Here is a 22,109-nt window from a genome sequence, read left to right as displayed (position 1 = left end):
GATGCTTGTGTGTGTTGAGTGTGTATGTTTGTGAGTGTGCACCATATACACTGTATATTAAATGTACAATATACATATAATCACCCTCACTTAACTAACTGAACTGCCTTTTATCACTAGTATTACGTTCTCGCTATTTTCTTGACTCAATATCGCATCAGCAAACATTCTCTGCCCACCAAAGTAGAAGAACTATATTCCTTCTGCTTTCATATCAAATTCGCCTTTGTTTTTTTTTTGGGGGGGGGTTCGAATTTCGCTTAACATCTAGTCAGAACACACAGCCTTGCTTTGTTTCTCTAAAAAATTACACTTAGCTTAGGCTAATTATTAATTACACATTTAATTACAAACACACAGAACATGGTTTCCTTTCATTTCTTATCTTGAGCCTAAGCCTAGGGTGAATAAAAAATGTCTGCGATGAAATTAATTTTAATTTAAAGCCACATCCAGATAGTTCGTATAAATGCACACCGCTCTCTGACAAAGCCTTAATAGTACTCGTACATAAATCTATTAACAGAATTTATTTCAAATAAGTGGTCGCCTAATCTCTCCGTCTGATTTGTCAATGCTTTTTGTTCAACTACAATTAAGGAAATTAATTGGACAACAAGTCAGGACAAAACTGAAGATTTTCTTTGTGCTTAATTTTATTTTTAATTCACTTTATAAAATGGGTTTGCTTTACAAGCATACTCATAAAATGGCAGCTTTCTATCATACAATATTTAGGTTTCTTCTTCCTCGTTTACCATTTTTTTTACAGAGTTTCTCATTTTGGTTTCTTGTGTACAGCATGTACAGGTTTTTTCGATTTACAGTTCTGGCCAAATACAGAAATCGGGTAGGATAGGATAGGTAGCCTCTTCACGTTTCAGAGACGTTTCAAGCGCAGAATATTTACAATTTTTGGGCACCTATGCGTGGATATAAAAACGATTTGCATACATCTGTGAAGAGAGAGGGAGCGTATGAATTATTGGAGTTAGATATGTATAGAAAGAGTCGTTAAGGCCTCACCTTTCAACTGTCGTGCAGCAACAACTACCACATGACTTTGCCTCCTCTCCAAAAATAAATAAATATTGAAAACTACCAGAATGTACATGGCATCTGTGGGAAATAGAAATGGAACAATGATTAGTATCAGAAGGAAAATTTACATTTGAAAGTATCTAAAAATGTGTAACAGAGACAAACCATCAGCAGAGTTTACTAAAATTGTAATAAAAAAGAAGAGGAAATAATATTTGCAAAAAGATTACAATCAAGTGCTAGGCTCTAGGTCCCTTCCAGGTTACATTTTTGGAGGAAACTAAAAGCAAAAAGCACGGAACAGACCTTTAGGTTGGAAATTCTACTTAAATTAAAAACAAAAAGATTAAAATACACAAAAGTTTTTTTTTTTTTGATTTTTTCTTGTGCATTTGAAACAGAGAACAAAACTTTATTTAGATATGTATGCAGGTGTGTGTGGGTTTTGTGTTTACATATGTGTGTGTGATATAGTGTTTGGGTGTGTATGATATTTTACATAAACAAAAGTATGGTATGCTACATTATGCACTAGTATACTCCAAAGATGTGCACAAAGAAACAGAAAGCAAGAAGGAATAACTTGAACTTGTAACTAAAACAGAAAGTTTACATGAAAAATGATGTACTATATTTATATATGGTGTTTCTGTGTGTAATACCAGAGATGCTGCTGAGATAGAAAAAAAGAGTAAATGGAAAATCAAAAGTAAAAATATAAACTCCATTAATGGTACTTCAACATTGACTATAACAAAACTTCCTTCTTTTTGTTGTTGTTTTTCTTTTGGATTTCATTTGGTTTTTATCGCATTTTTAACACTCAGAAGCGTACGTGGTTGTGGTTGAGATTAATTATAATAATAGGAAGTAGTAATATTAAATGAGGTTAACAAAAACATTTGCTTCTTTCAGTACAAATAAAAAGTGAGTAACAAATCAGAGAACTAAAAACTAACTATATGCGGCAGCATATAGATATGTTTATATATATAATCCATTGAACAAAACAAGTAACTTGTAACTACAGCTAGTATATATACCATCTTTAGTATATATATTTTATGTTAAAGAACTTCATTGCGACTTGAAACATGAGCGATGAACAAATCAAACAGATAGTAAACTGCATATTATATATCTATAAAATTATCGTATCGGAAATATCAAAATAACTTACAAACTAATACTCTGAACAGATCTTTTGTGTTTTTTTTTTTACTTTTTTGTTTTTTTTTTTGTCATGAAAATGTGTACAAAATATTTAATTTAAAAAAAGTGTTGGTTTAACCAGCTCGTACGACAGTTTAAAAAAAATATGAAAAAGAGTCGTAAAAGATGGGTGTGGGGGGTGTGGGGGGTGTGGGGGGTGTGCGGGAAAAAGAGTACTTCAACAAAAAAGTAAACTAAACTACGGACTAATAGTTATATATATATTCTTGGTTTTCTTTCAGTTTTTTTGATTTTTTGTTTGTTTTTCGTTTCTACTTCAAACATTTAACGTGCTTATTTATACACAAGTGTTGCTGTCTCTATTTGGCACGGATTTCATGTCTTTTTTTGTTTGTTTGTTTGTTTGTGATTTCTTTTCATATACGTACAACGTTGGCATTTGCATCTTTTCGGTATACTTTTGCGTTGATGCGCGCGCTCTACACGGGCAACTCTCATTCAGTGACTACTCCATTCGACAAATCTTTGTATTTCTTTCTTCTTTTCCGTTTTTTTTCTCTTCTTTCTGTTTACTTCTATGATGTTGACTACTCCGGTGATCCGTCTCCTGTCTAGTAGGGCTTGGAGGCATCCTTGGGCTTCTTGAGCTGCACCTTCAAGCGCTTTGTGCCCACCTGGAAGCCGTTCATGGCCTTGATGGCCACCTGGGCCGAGTCCGGATTATCGAACGAGACGAAGCCGAAGCACTTCGATAGACTGGTCTGCTTATCGATGAACACCTTGGCCGATATGACATTGCCGAAGGGCAGGAATGTCGAGGCCAGATCCGTGTCGGTGAACTCCTGCGGCAAATGGTAAATGAATAAGTTGCATCCCTCTGGTCCTTTAAACGAAAAAAAGAACAATGAATAATGAAGACTAGTTTTATGTTTGAATATTTATTTTGATAGAATTATAACTAGAATTCATTAAGGAAGCCTACAGAACAGACTTCCAATAGAGACAATTTTTGTTTGCTTCTCTGCCATTCTCTAATTAGTTGACATTTTTGCAGCTTCTGTTGCAGCTTGCAATTGGGCAGGCAACTAATTAACGAAATCAGATGCCCATTAGGACCTCAAACTAGAGACTGAATGTCGAGCAGACAAAAGCTGAAATTACATACATGTATGGGTGCAGTGCAGTGGAGGAGTGCACGAGTGCAGGAGCAGCAGCTGATTGCCGAAACGGATGCGGAAATGATGCGTCCAACTCCTAACAATACGTGCGAGAGGGCTTTACCTCTCCCTCTCTCTCTCTCTCTCTGCCACTCTCTTGTGCCTCTGTCTCTTTCTGTCAACTGTCTATCTACGTGTGTGGGTGTGACATTTTGTTTAGCAGCACGTGCCGCCTCGGCTCGACTAACGGCATCATCATGATCATCATCATCATCGCTGGAGAGCAGCAGAGCGGAAGAGCAGCAGCAGTAACAGGAAAGCGGGTGAGCAGCAGAGCGGGAGAGCGGGAGAGCGGAAGAGCGGGAGAGTGGGTAAGCAGCAGCATGGGAGAGCGGTTGCATAGATACAGATAGACAGACAGACAGACAGACGGACGGACAGAAAGGGATAGCTAGCCAAGCAGAAAGCGAGAAGGCGAGAAAGCAGCGGCGTCAGCAGTCGCGTTTTCACTTTTCGTGATGCTTTTTAATGACACAGAAAACGCTTCCAATGGCAGTCGACATACAGTGCGGTTTTTCAATTTTATCAGGCAGAAACACACGAAAAACGTACAACACACAAAAAACAACAACAGTAAGGCAACCTCATGGCACAGGGGGGTAGATACAACATCCAAGGCAAATACCATCCCACCTGAAGAGAAGGCTCAAGCGAATGACAGCAGAAATCACACTTGACCCTGGGCTTAGAGAACTGTGGATGCCACAGAGATATCAACATTTTTAGACGGAATTTGGCTGCAGAAAAGTCTTTCCTCAGAGAACTCTTCTTGCACTGAAAATGTTCCCTTTGAAAACTATGCTGCCTTGTGCAGAGCAACGTTATCATTAATCCATAATGAAAATGGTAACAATTACAATGCATTGCAGACCGCAGAGCCCACACCCACACCCACACCTACCCCCCACACGAGGCACAGGCAGTAATCAGATATGATTGTAGTTGCAGCACTCAAACCCTTCTACTGCTGGCAACGGCAACTCCATCATCGTTTGCCAGAAGCGCTATTGATCACATTGATATATGGCTTTGTCCTGCCCCAGTCCCTGCCCCAGTCCCTGCCCCTGCCCGTGTCCCTGCCTGCCGCCTGTTGCAATCCTGAAGCTGAGGCTGTGGGGCCTGCTTTGCACTCCTCTCACAAGGTAAACTGACTGCTGACAGATTGCCTGACGCTGATGCGATTACAAATTGAATGGCGAAGAAAGCCGCTCCGCTCCGCCCCTCTCCTTGGGCTCCTTAGGCCTCCAGGGCAGGTGGCGACTGATGTCTCGTTGACGTAGCCAGGATTTTAATATTAATTGACTTATGGACGCTGTTCCTGTTGCCTTTGATACCTTTGTTGCGACTTGCTGTCGCTGTGCCGCTTTGCCGCTCTGTAATTTTGCACACCTATCAATTAATTTAGGCTCTGACGACACACGCGTGTGCCCTGCAGAAAGTCCAATTAAAAATGTTTCTAGCTATTGAATTACGCGACTAACAAGCGACACGTGTGGCTCAAATGATATATAATTAGATGAAAGAGAGCGAATGATGTGGCAATGACGGAGGCAAGCAACAGCAAGGGGCAAGCTGGCTGCCAAGGCAACAAATGAAAAGCAGCGACCCTCAAAGAGAGATTCAAAGAAAGGAATCGGAATGGGGGTGTAAATATGAATATCTTTAAATATTAAAGTCAGTTATGTGTAAAAGTTACACTCTTCCAAGTGCCAAAGTAATCACCGAAAGTGCCGGGGATTATACGAAGAGAAGTTCTTGGGGAAACTATAGTTGTGGGACTACCATCTATAAGTTTATTTAAAATGTTTTCCTACACCAGAAATATGTGCAACTCTTGTGGTGGTGGTATTCACCCTTTCCTCCCTCCTCCCGCCACCCGCCTGTCACACACTCACAAATAAACTTCCTGTTTTGTTTTCCATTTGTTGGCATTTTTGTGTGTGCGAAAGGCGATTTCCTATATTGCATTTTCCTTTTCCGTTCACCAAAGATGCGCCATCCGCCTTGGCAATGTCGTTCGTCGTCTGCCCGCCCCATCCTATTGATGCACGCAGTTACAGATACAGATGCAGCGAAGAGGAGATATGTATATGTCTATGTACGAGTGCAAGATATTTTTTCGCCATTTTCTTGGCTGTCGCGCACACTGCCCCAGGAGCCGGGGAGCCGAGGAGGGGTGTCTACGGCTCTCAAGGGCATAACCGAAGCGAAGCCAAATGGAATCTGTGGCATATAAGCCACAGTTCCAGTTACTGCACTCGCATTCGCCCTCGTATTCGTATCTGGTGGCTCTTTATTGATTTTAATGCGACCTCATCTGTGACTTTACACTGGGAGAAATCAATGGTAACTATTTTAAGAACTAAATAAAAGATGGAGAAAGAATAGTAAGTGCTGGAGCACCTCAAAAGTTTCAGTATAGCAGAACTCATTTCGTTTTTGATTTCTCGGGACCGACTTCTACACTGACTATGTATTTTTCTTTTCTGCGCCTCGTCAAAGAGTGTGTCTGATGAGGGATAAAAGAGAATTGAAGCATCGAAGGAGTATCTCGAGTATCTTGGTATTTTATAGTCTCTATAGTTTCTCGCAGTGCATTCTTCTGGCTCCTTATAATCACTCACTGGCAGTCGTAGGTCACCTCGTTCCATAGTCTCCACCCATCAACATACAGCAAACAGCATAAATCGCAAATCTTTCGACTTCCTATGCCGTCTGACAATCTCCACTCTCTCTCTCTCTCTCGGGGGTCCTCTTCCTCTCACTAGGTTATTTTATATTCCAACTTCCGGCTTATGCACATGACTTTAATCCGGAAGGCTGCATCCGGAAGGAGAGGAGAGCAGAGAAGACGGCCGCTGCCGCCTTAGGGTCACCCAGCCATGCCATGCCATGGGATTCCCATCGTCTGTCACTGTCATATTTGTTGCCGCCTTCCTTCCGTATCCGTCTCCTCCAACCGCATCCTTCCACTGCTCCTCCTCCACCTCCTCCTCCGCTAGATTGTGCTCCCTTAAAGCCTTCTATTTATTTACTGCACATAGTTCTAGGGGCGCCATTTAGTAATATTTTTTTTTCTCCTGCTGCAGCTCTTGCCGGGCTTCCTGCTTAATTTTGCGCCTGTCGTCTGGGCCTGTCTACATGCTTATAAGTTGTTTCCTGCCCTTTTTATGCACCCACTCTCTACATCCTCCCTATAGTAAAAATCCTACATCTCCTTCTGCTTCTGCCTCTTGTTGTGCGCTGCATGTCGCCATTTGATAAATTTCACATGTTGGGAATTTATCTGGCCCTACGCCCCACTCCCCCCGCCATTGTTGCTGCAGTTTTTCTCTCTAGCTTCGAGTTTTCCTCCACGCAGATTGCACAAATCTGACATTTTTAAGATTTTCTCAAGCATATTTTCTCGCTTTTGCCAAGAGTTCGATTTGATGCTGGCATAAAGGGAAAATTGTTGGATAAAAAAAAGGGAAATCGGAAAGAAAATGAGGAAAAAAGAAGCATTGTTGTGTAGTAAAAAGGGATATTTAAGCTGCTTAGAAAGAGAGAAAATATCATCTAACAAATTGCATGCGAAAAAGACACATAATATGTACAGATTACGGATACATTATCTAATCTTTCGAGAGAGTATTAAAAGTTGACTTTGCAGAGACCAGAACTGTAGGGAAAACGGATTATAAGAATGAATAATCATAGCATATTTATGTTTCTTCTTACGAAGAATACAGCGTATGAGGTTACAATCCATTGAATCTACTCGTAATATATGCAAAGTATCGGGTATCATAGTGTCGCACTACGTGTGCCTCTACTCAAAGGTTTTCCGTCTAGCTTTCCCTGCCATTGAGCTACGGGGATTCCCCAAATTAAAGACTTGAATTCACAGAATTCTTTTAAAGTTCCAGTGACCCCGTCAAATGTGAAGTCAAATGTAAAATATCCCCCCAATCATTCTGCCCAGCCGCCCCTCTAATTATGGCTCCACTTTCCCCTAACTCCTTGATCCTCCTCTAAGACTTCCATTTGAGCAAGTCCAAGTCATCTATGATAGTTTTTCAAAATCTAACCAACCGAAGGAAACATGGCAGCTCACATTTCGCATAGCATAGCATGAGCAATTTGTTTTGGTTCCCGAGACCAAGACCAAGACCGAGACGGCGACTGAGAGGGAGACTGGGACCCACCCACACACTGACAATCCAATCCCGGTAGTATCCAGCCATCTCCCTACCCCATTACATCCTTCCATGACTTGTAGTTGTTCGGTCACGAGGGGATTTTCGGCGATGTCATGAGTCACAGCAGGGCAGGAGAGGAGCAGACAAAAGGAGGAGGAGGATAGTGAGAGTCGGAGAACCAGAAGTCAGTCAACTGAAAAAATATATCTCACTATATGGTGTACAAACAAATACATACACATATACATATGTACATATATGGCTATCTGTCTGGTCTGTCTGACTGTGTGAAAGGTTGGGATGTTTGCTTATGTAACCGGAAATATAGCAGAAAAAAAGTGCAATGCCAAAACATTTTCCGTTGCATTTTCCTCCACTCCTTCACACACACACACACTAACACACACACACACACACGAGTGTCCTGCTGCTGCAACTTTAATGTTATGTGTGCCAAAGCACTCATACATCTGGAGAGAGCGAAGGATGTGCTCCTCCTGTGCAATATTTTCCCCGATATCAGCATCGACATCGACATCGATGTCTGACTAATGGAATTGTGTGTCAAGTGTGTGTAATATTTACACTGTGTCAAAAGCTGATAAAAATTTAAGCTCCACCAAAATGCTCCTCATAAATTCTACTCCTTAGCCCCCCGTGTGTGTGTGTGTGTGTGTGTGTGTGTGTGTATACATAGATACTGAAGTGGGAAATATACAAGATGATTGATCTTATTGATTTTTCCACATCTTCAACATCTCCGGACAAGCTTCTTGCTGCTTCTTGGCTGGCGCTTATGGCATTGAAGGATTTGTCTCAGCAAAAGGCATTCAATAGGGGGGGGAGGCGGGGGAGTGAATGGGATTAGATGGGTGTAAGTGGGATACAGCGAGTGGATAGAGATAGAAGACGCTGCTGAGGTCACATTTTGATTTGTGGGAGAGAACACATCTTGTAAGACTTATACATTTATCGCATTCTGACAATACAGCCATCCTTGAGCAGACCAGAAGAAGGACTAGTTGGCTGATGGAACAGTCCAGGAAAAGGATTAGTTGGCACTTGGCTGATAGAAGTTCCTTTTTATGCCCAAGTACCATCATTAGTAGAACTATTTCTTTCCTTATCAACACTGCATTTTTACTGCATTCCAAATCCTAGATGCATTTCCCATTTGATAGATGACTCTTTACATTAAAATAAAAGCCCCATCTGCAACCACTACTCCTCCACCAAAGCCAAACTCCTCCTCCTCCAAAGCCAACGGCAGAACAATGGCAGGACTAAAACTAAGTAGATTAGACAGACACATCCACAAAATGTCCATGACAAGTGGGGAACAGATGGGGCAGCTAGGGGTGTGGGTGGAGGGAGGCAGCAATGAACAGACAACAGAACAGCAGAAATAAAAAACCACATCACGAACGAATGACGCTGACAGCAATGAGCGGGTTAATGCATTTGATGCTGCATCAGCAGCAGCAGCAACAAACACTACGGGAATCGAAGTAGAACCGAAGCGGGAATGCCCTTAACATTGTTTCGAATGAGAACTTTTCATTTTTCTTGTATACAAACTCTTAAGCAAATGGAAGGCGAATACCGATCTAAAGATATCCCCTTTTCTGTTACAAATATAATTCTTCTCTGAATGATGCTTCCCCCACTGCGCATACCCTCTCCCCTATCCTTGTTAGGGTATACCATCTGCCAGCTTTATGTAACATTGAAGCGAATGAGCGCAGGGAGCGAATCGGACTGACACAACCGCAGCGGCAGGAGCAGCAGCATCAGCATTCAGGCATTTTGTTACATTTATCAAAATGTCAGCCATTTAGACATTTCTATTCCTCCTGTGTGTGCGGCCACTCCAATCCCACGCACTACCCCACTCCAATCCCCCCCAAACCCAAGCCAATACCCTCCCTCCCCACTGGCACTCTCACCTTCAATCTGCTTGCCCGCAGCAGCGGCTGCTGCGGCGCTCAGGGCCACACTGGCCAGCGGCGATGTGGACAATGCACTGGCGCTTCCAAATTGCGGCAAGCCGGCGGCTGTTGACATATACGCCGATGCCAATGGATTCGGATCGGACCCTGTGGGATAGATGGACGGATGGAAAGAGAGAAGGTAGATTTTAGTTAGTGTCATGATAAAGTAAATTCGTATTTTAGCTGATTTTTTTTTTTTTGGTTGTTGTTGTCGAAAATTACATAACGAAATCATAAATGTGGTTTCTGTGGGGATTTTTTGTGTGTAAAGAGCTGTAGAGTTGATAGTTTCGCATTCAATAGGAAACTAGTTCGCTCTGTGATTGAAGCTAAAACCTTAGAATAGAGAAATAAACATGTTTTCTGGCACGTAAACTGTGCATTCACATATTAAGAGAAGGTTCGCGCTACAGAGAATACAGGAATACGACATTAAATATAATTTCCCGAAAAGCCTTGGGCATCCCCTAGAATTTTTTCTAATTCGAAGCTTCTTAACTTGACTTTCACTTAGACTTAAACGAGATATCTAACGAAATACAAGAGAAAAAGTGTCACCGTCGCCTAAGATATCACCTCACGAAATTTAAGCTGGTATTTAACGCAAATTATTTTGAAATGGAGTAGAAAACATTGGATGGGAGGAGCGACACGACACAAACATTTTGTATATATATAGTTTCATTAGATATAAGTGTTACGATGTTGAGATGAGATTGAGGATCTTGTAGAGGATGATTTATGATAGCTAACTACGGCTAACGCAGGGCAGATCGATCTGTCGCGCACTCGCTTGCCTTAGGGCATGGGCAATTCAGGCTCAGGCGGTGTTGTCACCACATCTGCTCTCTTTCGAGGACCATCCTCACTTTGAGAGGCACGAGAACGTGGATGCTCCTCACCATAGAGGACGACGTCTCCTTATTAACTATTTCATTATGGGCCCGCCTGCCCTTGAATTTAGTCTTGATCTAGCCCACAAATCTCGCACATCGATCAGATGACTCGAGGCTAAGTGTCGCTATCGCTATCACATCCGCACACCTTCGGCTATCTCTTCGACTCTGTATCGCCTTATATACCATCCCCGACAATAAACCAGGTTAAGCTGAACAGTCATCGAATTATCAAAAAATAAATCGCAAACTTCGCTGCTGAAAGTAGCTCATTTGGTGGCACAAATCATTGCCTTTTTGGGTTGGAACCTTTACGTGGAACAACTCCAATTTATGGAACCAGTTCCCTTTTGGATTCATTTCTGATGGCAGTCTATAATTATTATTCAGTTGGTTTTCGTTTCGTCATAACGTAATTAATCGTTGAATTTTGCACGCTGCGCGACATGCGGCGACATTTGATTATTTTACAAAACACACACAAACACACACACACACACTCGAAAAACACACACAAATCTAAAATTAATTTGTCTCTGTGTGGGTGAGTGTGTGGCTCTTGGGCTTTGGGCTTTGGTTTTTGTGTAATTTGACGCCTGTTGTTTGTTATTTAGTTGTTTTGCGTGTTTCGTTTTGCCATTGGCCGTCATGCAATGCAATTTTGTGGTTTCTCCCTCTCGCATCCTCCGCCATCCTCCTCCAACATTTATGTGTGGCAGAGTATGGCACTCGTATGATCGCTGTTATTAATGAGTTTTGCAAATGGCCGGTCGTTTCTGTTTTCTGTGTGTGTGTTCTATAATTGGGAAATTTCCAGCAATGCGGTCGCCAGCGACTGCGACTGCGACTGCCACTGCGACGACCCCCGATGTTTTCAATAAACCAAATTGGGCTAATAACGAAAGAGTATTATGACTGCGAAAATACATAGTAGTCCCCAGACCAGAACAGCAACAAGAGGATAACAAAATGGATTTATTGCCCATCTAAAGCGTTGGGATGGTGTTCATAGGTGTGGGGAAAATGGAAAGATAAAAAGGGAGCTACCACTGATACTCTAGAAGTCAAGGTCAAGCCATGAAACAGCAACAAAAATCTCGAGTCAATATCCAATTAAATTCCAGGACATTAGTACAATATTTCTGCAATATTCAAAGCTATTTTAAGCGACTTTTTTTGACAAAAATGTGAAATGATAATAAAGATTAGTAGCTGAATTCGAGAAACGAGGCTTACGTGCCTCAACACTAAGATACCAATTATTCTATGGAAAAAAATCAGGGTAAGAGTCTCAATAGGATAGAGCGAGCGTTGAAGAGAGACCGAAATTTTGAAAGGTCAAGGGATAATTGTATTCTTCATTCTGTTCCAATCGATCTTCTAGTACTTCTTATTTTAAGTAAAAATATATTCCAGTTTCCATAAAAAACCCAGAGATTGGAATCAAAACTTTTGCAGAAGAGGTTGGAGTCAAAATTAATTTGAAACTTGGCAACGAAAGACTTTAGATTCCAGAAAGGTGTTGCCCTCAATTCTTTCAACTTTCGATAAGAAATTGTAATTTAACAGAGACCGTACCGTACCGTACCGAAACTTTTGTCTAAGAATTCGAAATGAAAGACAGATGTAGACAAAAAAAAAGAAAGAGGAAAAAAACAAAAAACTTTTGCACATATTTGTGCAGAAAATTGTTTTAATTGTTGCTCAAAGTTTTTGGCAAGCGAGTGGCAAGAAAAGTCAGTAAGTAAAGCTTGAAATATACCCTGCCCTGCCCTGGCCTGGCCTGGCCTTCGCTCATCAAACAGCAAACCCCACAGCAGACCCGACCAGGCTAACTAAGTTGGCCAATAATAATCCACATGAGTGGCCGAGGCCGGCCTGGAGTCTGAGAGAAACAACAATCAAACAGTCAACAAAAAGAAGATGCTCCAAATAATTGCCTACAACTATTTTCGCCCGGATGTTGTCTGTTTTTGTATTTGCAAGTTTTTAGTTTACTCTTCGAGAAATTTTGTTCCGCTCAGAGTCGCTGGAGTGCTGGATTTTACAATTTCCCAGGCACTGGACCCAGGACCTCCTTCTGCTGCTGGCCACTTGCAGGCTATTTGCAGACTTTTTGTTGATGATTTTGAAGTGCAAAAAGGAGAAAAAGTGTATAAACAAACGTAATGGAGAGCTGCCTGAAAAGGAAAGAACGAACGAAAGGAACTGCTGAGAGCCAGCAGCAAAGAAGAAAAAACACAAACGAAGGAGTTCCAAAAAACGTGTTGAAACCTTAAATCAGTTTTTTGGGGGCCAGGGCAGTGTTGGTTAGGGTTCGATGTGGCCCCGGGGCTGGTACTGGGATCTGGGTACTGGATACTGGGTACTGGGTTCTGGGTTCTGGTTGGTAGTATAAACTACACAGTTTACTGCACTTGAACAAAACTTTGATTAAGATTTTCGTTTGTTGCCTGTCGGTCGGTGGTGCCTGGCTTTTGTTTTGTATTTTTTGTTTTCTGTTGCAGATTGCAACTGAGAGAAAGGTCGAAGTGTGGAGTGGAGGCTTCAGAAACTTTTTGAATTGGATGCGCTTCAGCTTCGGGGAGAGATACATAGAGTGGCAGATATATATAGAGAAAAACCAGTCAAATCTGTTGCAGATTTTTGTATTTTTTGTGATGTATTTTTCCCCCCCTTTTTTTTCTTGTTAATAAAGGTTAGAGCTGGTTGTCTAGATTTGTTGAGGGCTTGGCTTTAGATAAACAGAGAGAAATCGGTTTTCAAATCTGTAAATGTGGTCTGCATTCAATGGCAGGTGGAAGGAGAGCCAGCAGGGAAATACAAATTAATTGGAATTTTCTAGAGTTGAGAGATACTGGTAAAAAAAAAAATGTATGGGGTGATGGGGAATAATACGCATGCATACGAGACAGCGGACGTGCTCGAACTAGCAACAAAATCTGAAATGAGACTGGAGCCAGCTCAAAATCCAGCCTACGAAAATCATGTACCATTGAAATGTATGGGCGTTACTCTTGCTCTTACTATTTACATGGTCTTTGGTATCACTAGAAGACTGTAACCCCTTGGATCTACTATAAGCATTCAAAATTAACCCATAGAATGTTAAAAAACATCCAATTCCAGTTTGAAATCTTACCCTTGCCTTTCCCGAAGACTAATCTCCAGCAATATGCGCTGCTGCATTTCTGGCGCTCCCTCAATTGTTATCTCACTTGCAATTTGTATCGAGGAGCCCGTTTTATCGCCCCCTAAACCCCACAACAATTAGTTTTTCGTTAGTCCTCCAATTCCCAGCCAATACGCTTTCCATAAACAATTTGCAGGCGACCCCAGAAGGGGCGAACGAGCCGAGAGCGAGCTCCATTTGTTTGTCCATTTTATTTGTGGCAGGCAAAGGGCAGAGCGCCCCACACACACACACACACACACACACACACAGTCAGTGCAAAAAGTTGTGTTACTCGTGGCAACAACTTGGAAAGCGATTTTGTAGTTTAGTTTATGTATCCGGCAGCGGGGGAGGGGCCAAGAAAAGGGGAGGGAAAAATCCAAAAGGAAAGTGGTTTCCATAGAAAGAGCAGGACCCAAAGATAGGCACATCTCCCTGGCTGTCCTCGCTGTCAGTTGCACTTTGAACCGAGTTTCCATAGAGTCCAGAGTCCTCCGAATCCTTCGAGCACATCTCCTGGGCAAGAATTTTTAATATTTCATTAAATGAAGTGCCCGGAAATCGTTCAAGTGGCACACGATGAGCACGCACAAGTGCACAAGGGCCAAAGCTCACGGAAAGCCCCCAGTCTCAGTGGCAGTGTTCCCCACCAGAAGATGATAAGCTCCCGGAGAGAGAGGTGGAGAGAGGGAGAGACCGAGTGAGTGTGGAAGGGAATCCGCTTAATTTTTGGCATTTTTCTGGTTAAGTCAGCCGCAGATTTTCTTTCTTATTTGTCGAGGATTCTTTGCTCCTTTCCTCCTTTCGTTCCGACTAAGAACCTCTCGAAATGAACTTGCTAAGAAAATATTTAAGAAGTGAAAGGGAGATAGTTACCGAGAGGAAAGAGATGGCCAGCGATAGGCAATGACATTTTCCTTTGGGCCTTGGGACTGGACCAACTTTTCGTTTTATTTTTTGTGTCGCCTTGCCGGCAGTTTTTTGTCGTTCGCTTCGTCCTTCTGTCTTTACCACATTTAAGTGGAATTCCTTGTGGGTTTTTTTGTTTGATAAAATGCAGGCGACAGGCCATAATTCTTTTAACAACTTATGCTTTTTAAAACTAACCAACGAAACGATAAGTACGAACAGAGGCCTAGAGATGGCCATCAAACGGCCAGGACATTCGAGTGCTGGTTTCATATTGGGCACAAATTTCTTGGGAAAAGTTTTACCTTCGAGTCGAAAATAAGTTAAGATGTCCTTCAGTTAAGAGCTCTGGCAAAAAATTCTGCACAAAAGTGAAAACACTTTGATATTCCACTGAAGAGGTGAGTATTTTGTTGTTGGCTTCGGGGGACCGACTCAGCTGGGAAAAGAATTGACCAACAGACGAAGCCAATGCAGGCAGCGGGTCCGCGGTCAGAGACGAAGCATAGATAGAGAAGTTGTATCATTTTTGGTGAAATTTAAGCTTGGATTAACTTCGTGAATCAGCTCACTTCTCCATTTCCAGTACTACTTTTTGGTGCAAGAAAGAACAAAACTACTTCTGTTACTCCAAATATTATTCGTGATTCCTAAGTGTCTTGTTTTTCAACCAATCTAAAGGCCATCACGGTGCCATCTTCAACCCGAAACTGCCTTCCAGAGATCTAAGAAATGAAAACTACGAACCTAAAGCTGGTCGTCTTGCAAAAAAAACATTGCACAATTTGCCCCCCTAAGCGAAAAAGTCAATGAGGCCAAGACGAAGCGTTGCAACTGCCTTTCGCTTCGCTACCACCCCACCCTGGAACCTGGGGACCCTGGGGACACTGGTTGCCTGGTGCCTCCAGCTGCAATAAGTTCCGTGTTGTTAATTTCGCAAGAGAGTGTAACTTGTAATTTTCGGATGTTGTAAGGTCTCTCCATTGGATGGTGCTCCCGCTCCTGCTCCTTTCGTTTGCTTTACGGCCATCAACTCTGGCTCTACGGCTGTACGGTGGCGGGTGACGTAAAACACATCGCGTTACGGGTGCTGCCACGTGAACGTTACGTCGAATGCTTCGTTGACTTTAACTATCAAAGTTAATAACTTATATTTTAACGACAAAATGAAAAGGAAAGCAGTTGATGAAAAACTTTGACAAACTCAGGAAAAACGCAAAACAATTCAAAGAAAAACCCGGAGAAACATAGGAAGGGCGGTCTCTCACCTGACGATGCTGATGACGATGATGATGTCTTGGCGGCGGCCTTCTTTCCCAGGAGGCCTGCACCAACAACACCATACAAATCCACAATCGACAATTAATCATCGGGTTAGCACACAATTCAAATGGAGAATAAATACAATATTTGTTAGTAAAGGTTAGATATATAGTATATATACACAATCTCTTTAACTAATTACGACGGACACTGACGTCAATCGAATCTGGAAGGGAAGGGAAAGGCAAGGAAAGGAAATTCTCTTTTGCCTATTTTAAGTCGATTTCCTTGGAATTTCCGCTTCAATGAAAATTGACAGGGCCAGGCCTTGATTGTAATTTTCTTTCGGGGGCGGGCAACAGGAAGGTGGAGGAGTGGGGCATGGAAAGGGGGATTGGGGGATTGAAAGGCTTTCACTAATTGGCCACTTTGAATGTCAGCTGATGACACATTTCGTGAGCCAAAAACCAGGAATAGAAAAGCAATTTTCGGTTCGATATTGTGTGGACTTTGTGGATACAATTAGAAAGCAACGTAAATGAAAATTGATTTTGAAATGATTGGGTATCTGATTGGGAAAAAAGCAATAAACTCTACTTATATCCTTATGGCCATTTGACCCCTCCATTAAAGCCCCAACGATAATGTTTGAGTGGCCACAAGATAATTACAAATCGATAAAAAGAAAGACATAAGAACTAAAGCCCAGAGAAAGTGGAAAGCAACAGGCGTGGGACGCACAAAAAGAGGGAAAAAACTTCAATACGGAAATGAGAGAAAAATTAGATAATTAGCTCGAGTTAGCAGAGAGCCATGGGTGGGATAGGGACGGGGCTAGGATGGATGAATGGCACATGTGGCATGTGGCACGAGTCTGATGAATTATTAACTCTGGCCACACACACAGCGGGAGAAGAGCTGCTTCCAACTAATGAGCGGATTCCTTCGGCAGAAATACAGCAGGAAGTCGAAGCGTTTGATACTCTTTCTTCAGAGTTCAAGGGTTACCCCAAAACTTACAAAGCAACGCCGCTGTATTCTGCAGTTGGGCACTGCCCGGCGATGAGGCAGCGGCAGCGGCTGCTGCGGCATTTGTCAGACTCGGCTGCGTCATGGCCGCAATGGCGGCCAGATTCTGCACAGTCATCGGAGTCAGGAGTCCGGCGGCGGCGGCAGCAGCGGCACTGTCCTGATTTGCATTGTTTTGCTGGGCATTCAGTCCGGTAAGGGCTGGTCAATGAAAATAAGGGATATAGCTATAGATTCGTCCTAAGACAGGGGTATGCCACTTCCTACCTTGCAGCAACTGCTGCTGCAGGCCCACGGCCTGCAACTGTTGCAGCAATTGTATGGAGGCCGGTGTCAGTGCATCGGCGCCCAGAACGGGCGACTGCTGCTGCGGTGGGTTCGGCAGTATCGGTGTGGACACACTCTGGGCCGTCTGTCCCAAGGGGATGTTGATATTGCTGGCCAGGTTCCAGAGATTCGCCTGGATCTGCTGGATCTTCTTTTGTTCCTTTTCCTTTTGGGTGTCGGCAAACTTGACGACCAGCGGCGATGTGCAGCCCTCCATGATTTTGTTTTGGCTTAGGGTCTGGAAATAGATGTGACATTTAGGTTGATTTTGTGGGGGTTTAGTACTTCAAGTACTTACCACTTTAATGGCCGAAATGGCGGCGTGCTTGGTGGCGAATGTGACAAAGGCACAACCCTTGCTCTGGCCGTTCTGATCTCTCAATACAGTGCACTCCTCAATGTTGCCGTGGACTTCGAATAGTTTACGCACGTCGTTCTCGTTCAGCTTCTTGTTTAGCATGCCCACAAACAGTTTGCGTTCTGCAAAGAGACAAAGACAAGAGATGTTGTAATCTGTACTGCAAGCTTGTAGGCCTTGGCCTTGGTAAGTTAATCGCAGCGTGAAAAACTCTGGGCGGAAGCCTCAACCGCATCAAACAAAGGTAATCCAATAACCAGGCTCACCTTGCCACACGGCCACACTCAAGTGGGTTAGGGCCAGGCCAAGGGGTCTGGGTATTGGGTTCGGTCTGGGGTCTGGGGTCTGGGGTCTGGGTCTAGGTCTATGTCTGGGGTTCCTCTGGGTTGCTTTGTGCTCAGCCAGGCTTAGTTAATTTGACCATTTTCAATGCTCAATTAATTTTACATAAATTAAAACTCTCTCTCCCCCGACATGGAATGCACTAGACTGGTCCGGTCTGGTCTGGCCTGTACTCGATAACTAATTGGCAGGCATTTAACATTTCGCCAAATATTTGCACATTCCCTCCTCCCTCACCTAGAAAAGGGCTCTCCACGAGGGCGGGGCGGAGGGAGATGGGGGCCCTACTAATTTATTTGCACAAACACGCAAAATGCGCACTGCACAAATTAATTGTTATCGAATGTGCAATTGGTTGAGAATGTTTTTTCGGGAGGGGGTGCGGTAGGACTGTTGTTTTGTGCGGGTGGATCGTCGGATTTGGTTTGGTTTTGGGGTTCGGCTCGGTTGAATGGGTTTTTCTATCTTTCTATCTTTTAACTAAAACTAAATTGGAAATCAATTGGCTTAAACACAATTTAAAGTGCCACCGATTACAGTAGGGATTAAAATTGTGCACAAAATTGAATAAATATCACACAGAAACACATTTTAAATGCATTTCGCAAGTCCATTTGCAAGTGCATTTTTTAGCAGGAATATTTCATATAGAAATTATACACAAAAGAAGGGAAATATTAGACAGGCTTAATGAATGATTTTCCATAATAATTTCCATCAATAAATGACTAAATCTGGTATCGGTACATTATTCTCGGGGGTTTTGGGTTCCCTTTTGGCTGTGCTACGAGATTATTCTAAATGTGTGATCTTCTGCTGGCTGTGTGTATACTCTTTTATTACGAGTCTCCGTCATGATGAAATTAGACATCTCAAAAGGTATAATTTCATCATGGAGACCGTGACTTTGTTGGCGTGAGAGAAATACTCGCTTAACAAAAAAAACAAACAAATTCACCTGCTAATGGCCCCTGCTTTAGATTCTAGAAGCGAAGAAGCGATATCTCTGCCTAGCGCTTGTCTCTCTGAGAGCCGAGCGAGAGAGCGAGTCACCTGATAAGCACATTCGAACGTAGGCTCGCTGTTGCCGAGTGCGAGAGAGAGAGACAGAGGTAAATGTGTGCCTGCTCTGTGCCTTGGCCTATTTTATTGCTGCGCTCGTTTTGGTGAGAGAGTGCAAGACCCTCCCCTCTCAGAGAGGATCTTGGCAGCGAAAACGTGCGTGAACGTGCGTGTAGTCTGCTGGAAGTTACTGTAGCGAGAGTGAGAGGGAAATGCAAACATTTTGCAAAGGCAGAGCTTGAAAGTCGAGTCGGAGTTTTTCGTTGTACCGTTTTGACCTTGAAAAAACATTCCAAACAGCAAACACCAAGAAAGCTATTATTTTCGTTGCTTCTGCAAGAGGGAAACAACAAATTGAACAATTATTTATTAATAAATATTAATAAAAACCCGAAATATGTTTGGTGGGTTTCATTGGATAAATTCAATCCTGCCATAAAATTATGGCCCCATCTCACATCTGGCTCTCTTTCTCTCTCTTAGATAAGCTTTCCAATTAATTTTTGGCGGTAATTTCTACTGCGATGGCAATATTTTGGGCAATATCAACCGGAAAATCGCCTAAAACTGCATTGTTCGAAATTATTATTATTTTATCGCTCCAATAAACGTGACAATTTTCAGCCCATGCTAAAATGATGTTCAGTAACCTTTGCCCTGGACCACATCCACCACAGGGAGGAGTTCGTTCGGGGTTCATTTATGGCGGAGGGAAATCTGTTTTTGGAAATCAATTAAAATTATAATTAAGCTGCTTATGGGATAAAAATTGATTTTTAGTAGCCAGTTTTTGGTCATTGACTCGATGCGGCAATGTCGACGATGATTTTAAATTTATAATTTTTTCCGCTTTAAAATAAACGAAACGATGATTCGAGGAATGGTTTTTATATTCCCAGAGTAACCACAAGAAATGTTAAAATTCAGCTTAATGGGTTGCAGGAGGGGATTCCTAATGATGCCCCCCACTATCCACTATCCACTATCGCCCTCTCTGCACACCACTTGCCACATTTTCAAGCATCAATGTGCTGCAATGCGGCGGTGGCTCCCATTCAAGCAAGCACCCTCCGCGCTATCCAATTGCCATTCCGAGTGCTACTCTGCTTGCTGCTGGCTGTTGGCTGCTGCTGCATCATCATCCTGGAGCGTTCTCAAATGCAAAACCGACGCCTGCAGTGGCGCCACAGTCCACAGTCCACAGCCCACAAAGAAGAAGCATCCCAGTGCCACGAGCAGCACAGTTATTATTATTATGATTATCGCAAACTGCAACGGGAACAGCAAAGGCAACGCCAACGACATCAACTAACTGCACTTGAGCTATATTATCATAATCCCCGCAGCAGGCAGCAGCAGCCCCCAGCAGCCACCAGCAGCAGTCGCATCAGCCATTCGAGTTCCACTGCCAGTCACAGTCCCTCTCCCTCACTCCCTCGATGATGCCCCTCTCCACAAAAAGGGAATTTTAAAATTCATTGAATTCGATGCTGCTGCTGCTGCTGCTGCTGGGTTGCGGTGGCTGCATGCCAATACTTGCGACCGTTTCGAAACCCTCTCCATACTCGTATCCATTCGAAAAAAGAGAAAAATGTAATGATGATGGCAGTAGCACAAATGGAACCTCAAAGTAAGGAAAACAAACAGCAAGAATTTCTCCACTGACTGTGGACTGTGGACGTGTCTTTGTGACTCTGTGGTGACCTCATCATCAGTGCCGATCATTTACTAATTGAGAAGAAATGTCATGAAGATTGTCGTGTATCTTAATTGGATAAAACAGTGCAAGTACTGTGATACTACGAGAGTAAAAATGTCATATTTGTATGCCAAATTTTTAAATTTCCCTTATCCAAATCCTCAAAGGGCAACATTTTGTCTTATTCAAGAATTTAAAGACACACTTAAGCACCCAGAATTATAAAGAATAATAATATCTACTAGATGGCAGAAAACAGCGTTGCAATCCGATCATCATCGTATCCAGAATAAATAAAACAAATTGAAGTGCTCCCTTCGTTTGGCTATTTGAACACCTGGCTGTCAAAAACTATTAATGCTAAAGCAGTGGAGCTCTTGAGTTCATAGCTGTAGGATCATATGGAGATCAAGTATATAGAAACTGAGTATCGGGTATTATCTAATATATTATATTTTATAAATAAGGATAAGGACCCAGAGCTTGTCTAATATTATGCCATTATGGTATTGACTTTAAGGGTAATTTTACACCAATTTTTTCAGCTTTCTCCCTATATTTACGACCCATGTACAATCTTCTGCTCCTCCACTATGATACCCTCTTAAGTGTTAGCCCATAAAGAATTTCTTTCCTAAATTTCTTTCAAAAGAATAACGCCTTTTTATTTAGCAAGATCCAGTTCCTTTGCAAATCTTGAGCGCCATTCAATTTAAAGTTTAATTCCTCCACCAAGGCAGGGGGGCTGGGAAAACTTTGCCTTTAACTCTGGAGCTTTAGTTTTAAATTATTAATATTGCCAAGAGCCGAGTCGGGTCCAGTCCCAGCCGTAGTAGTAGCTCTTTCTCTTTCTCTCCCTCTGCCGCTCCCCCATTCATCCACTGGGTTTCCAAGAGGTAGCCCAGTCGAGCCACAGGACGCAGGATGGCTGGATGTTAGCTGGAGGAGTCACTGAGCCGGCTTCGGGGAAGGTAATGCAACTAATCTGCTTCTAGTGGCGCACATTAAGTGTTGCCACGCTTTCGACTTTAATTTGAAAACATAAAGCAGCCAAAGAGGGTTGCACGGAGAAGCGACTAAAGTGCGGGCCACTTCTGCAACCTACATCCCCACACACACACACACACACACACACACACACATTCACGACTCTTTTTTTCTTCTTTTTGCTGGCCATTTTTGCATGCAACTCAACTTAACCGAGCGGCCAGGAGGCCACTCCAACCCCAGGAACCAGGACCAGGAGCTGGACCAGAACCAGGAGCTGGTCGAGAAGAAGGACCCCAAACCGTAACCAAATGCAGAGCGAACAAGCCATGACATCGACGTCGTCACAACGTTCGCTCCTCACTCATCCTTGCTTTTCCATGCTTTCGGATTCTGTATGAAATGAGCGGGTTATGTGACAGAGAGAGAGAGAATGAACGACTAGGGGAATACCCTACT

The 22,109-nt window shown here is 42.8% G+C and overlaps 1 protein-coding gene across 5 annotated transcripts in view; it reads right to left on the bottom strand.

Annotated features, from left to right (window-relative positions):
* Positions 1-638: 638 nt before the first annotated feature.
* The window catches only part of LOC108162166 (CUGBP Elav-like family member 2), a 141,633-nt gene continuing 120,162 nt past the window's right edge, over positions 639-22,109 (bottom strand). For 2 of the 5 annotated variants that reach the window (XM_033393292.1, XM_033393293.1), the window contains 6 exons: positions 17,501-17,682; positions 17,143-17,440; positions 16,867-17,076; positions 15,852-15,908; positions 9,559-9,708; positions 1,650-3,097 (listed from right to left, as the gene is read on the bottom strand). In XM_033393292.1, coding sequence (XP_033249183.1) covers positions 2,826-3,097; positions 9,559-9,708; positions 15,852-15,908; positions 16,867-17,076; positions 17,143-17,440; positions 17,501-17,682 — 1,169 coding nt within the window. In that variant the 3' untranslated portion in view covers positions 1,650-2,825. Of the gene's footprint in view, positions 957-1,026; positions 1,120-1,649; positions 3,098-9,558; positions 9,709-15,851; positions 15,909-16,866; positions 17,077-17,142; positions 17,441-17,500; positions 17,683-22,109 lie in introns of those variants that run through there. The other 3 variants (XM_017296758.2, XM_017296759.2, XR_004472882.1) reach the window with 2 other exon arrangements.

Source organism: Drosophila miranda, chromosome 4, assembly GCF_003369915.1.
Source record: "Drosophila miranda strain MSH22 chromosome 4, D.miranda_PacBio2.1, whole genome shotgun sequence".
NCBI classification, from domain to species: domain Eukaryota; kingdom Metazoa; phylum Arthropoda; class Insecta; order Diptera; family Drosophilidae; genus Drosophila; species Drosophila miranda.
This window is presented reverse-complemented; position numbering and strand designations above follow the sequence as displayed.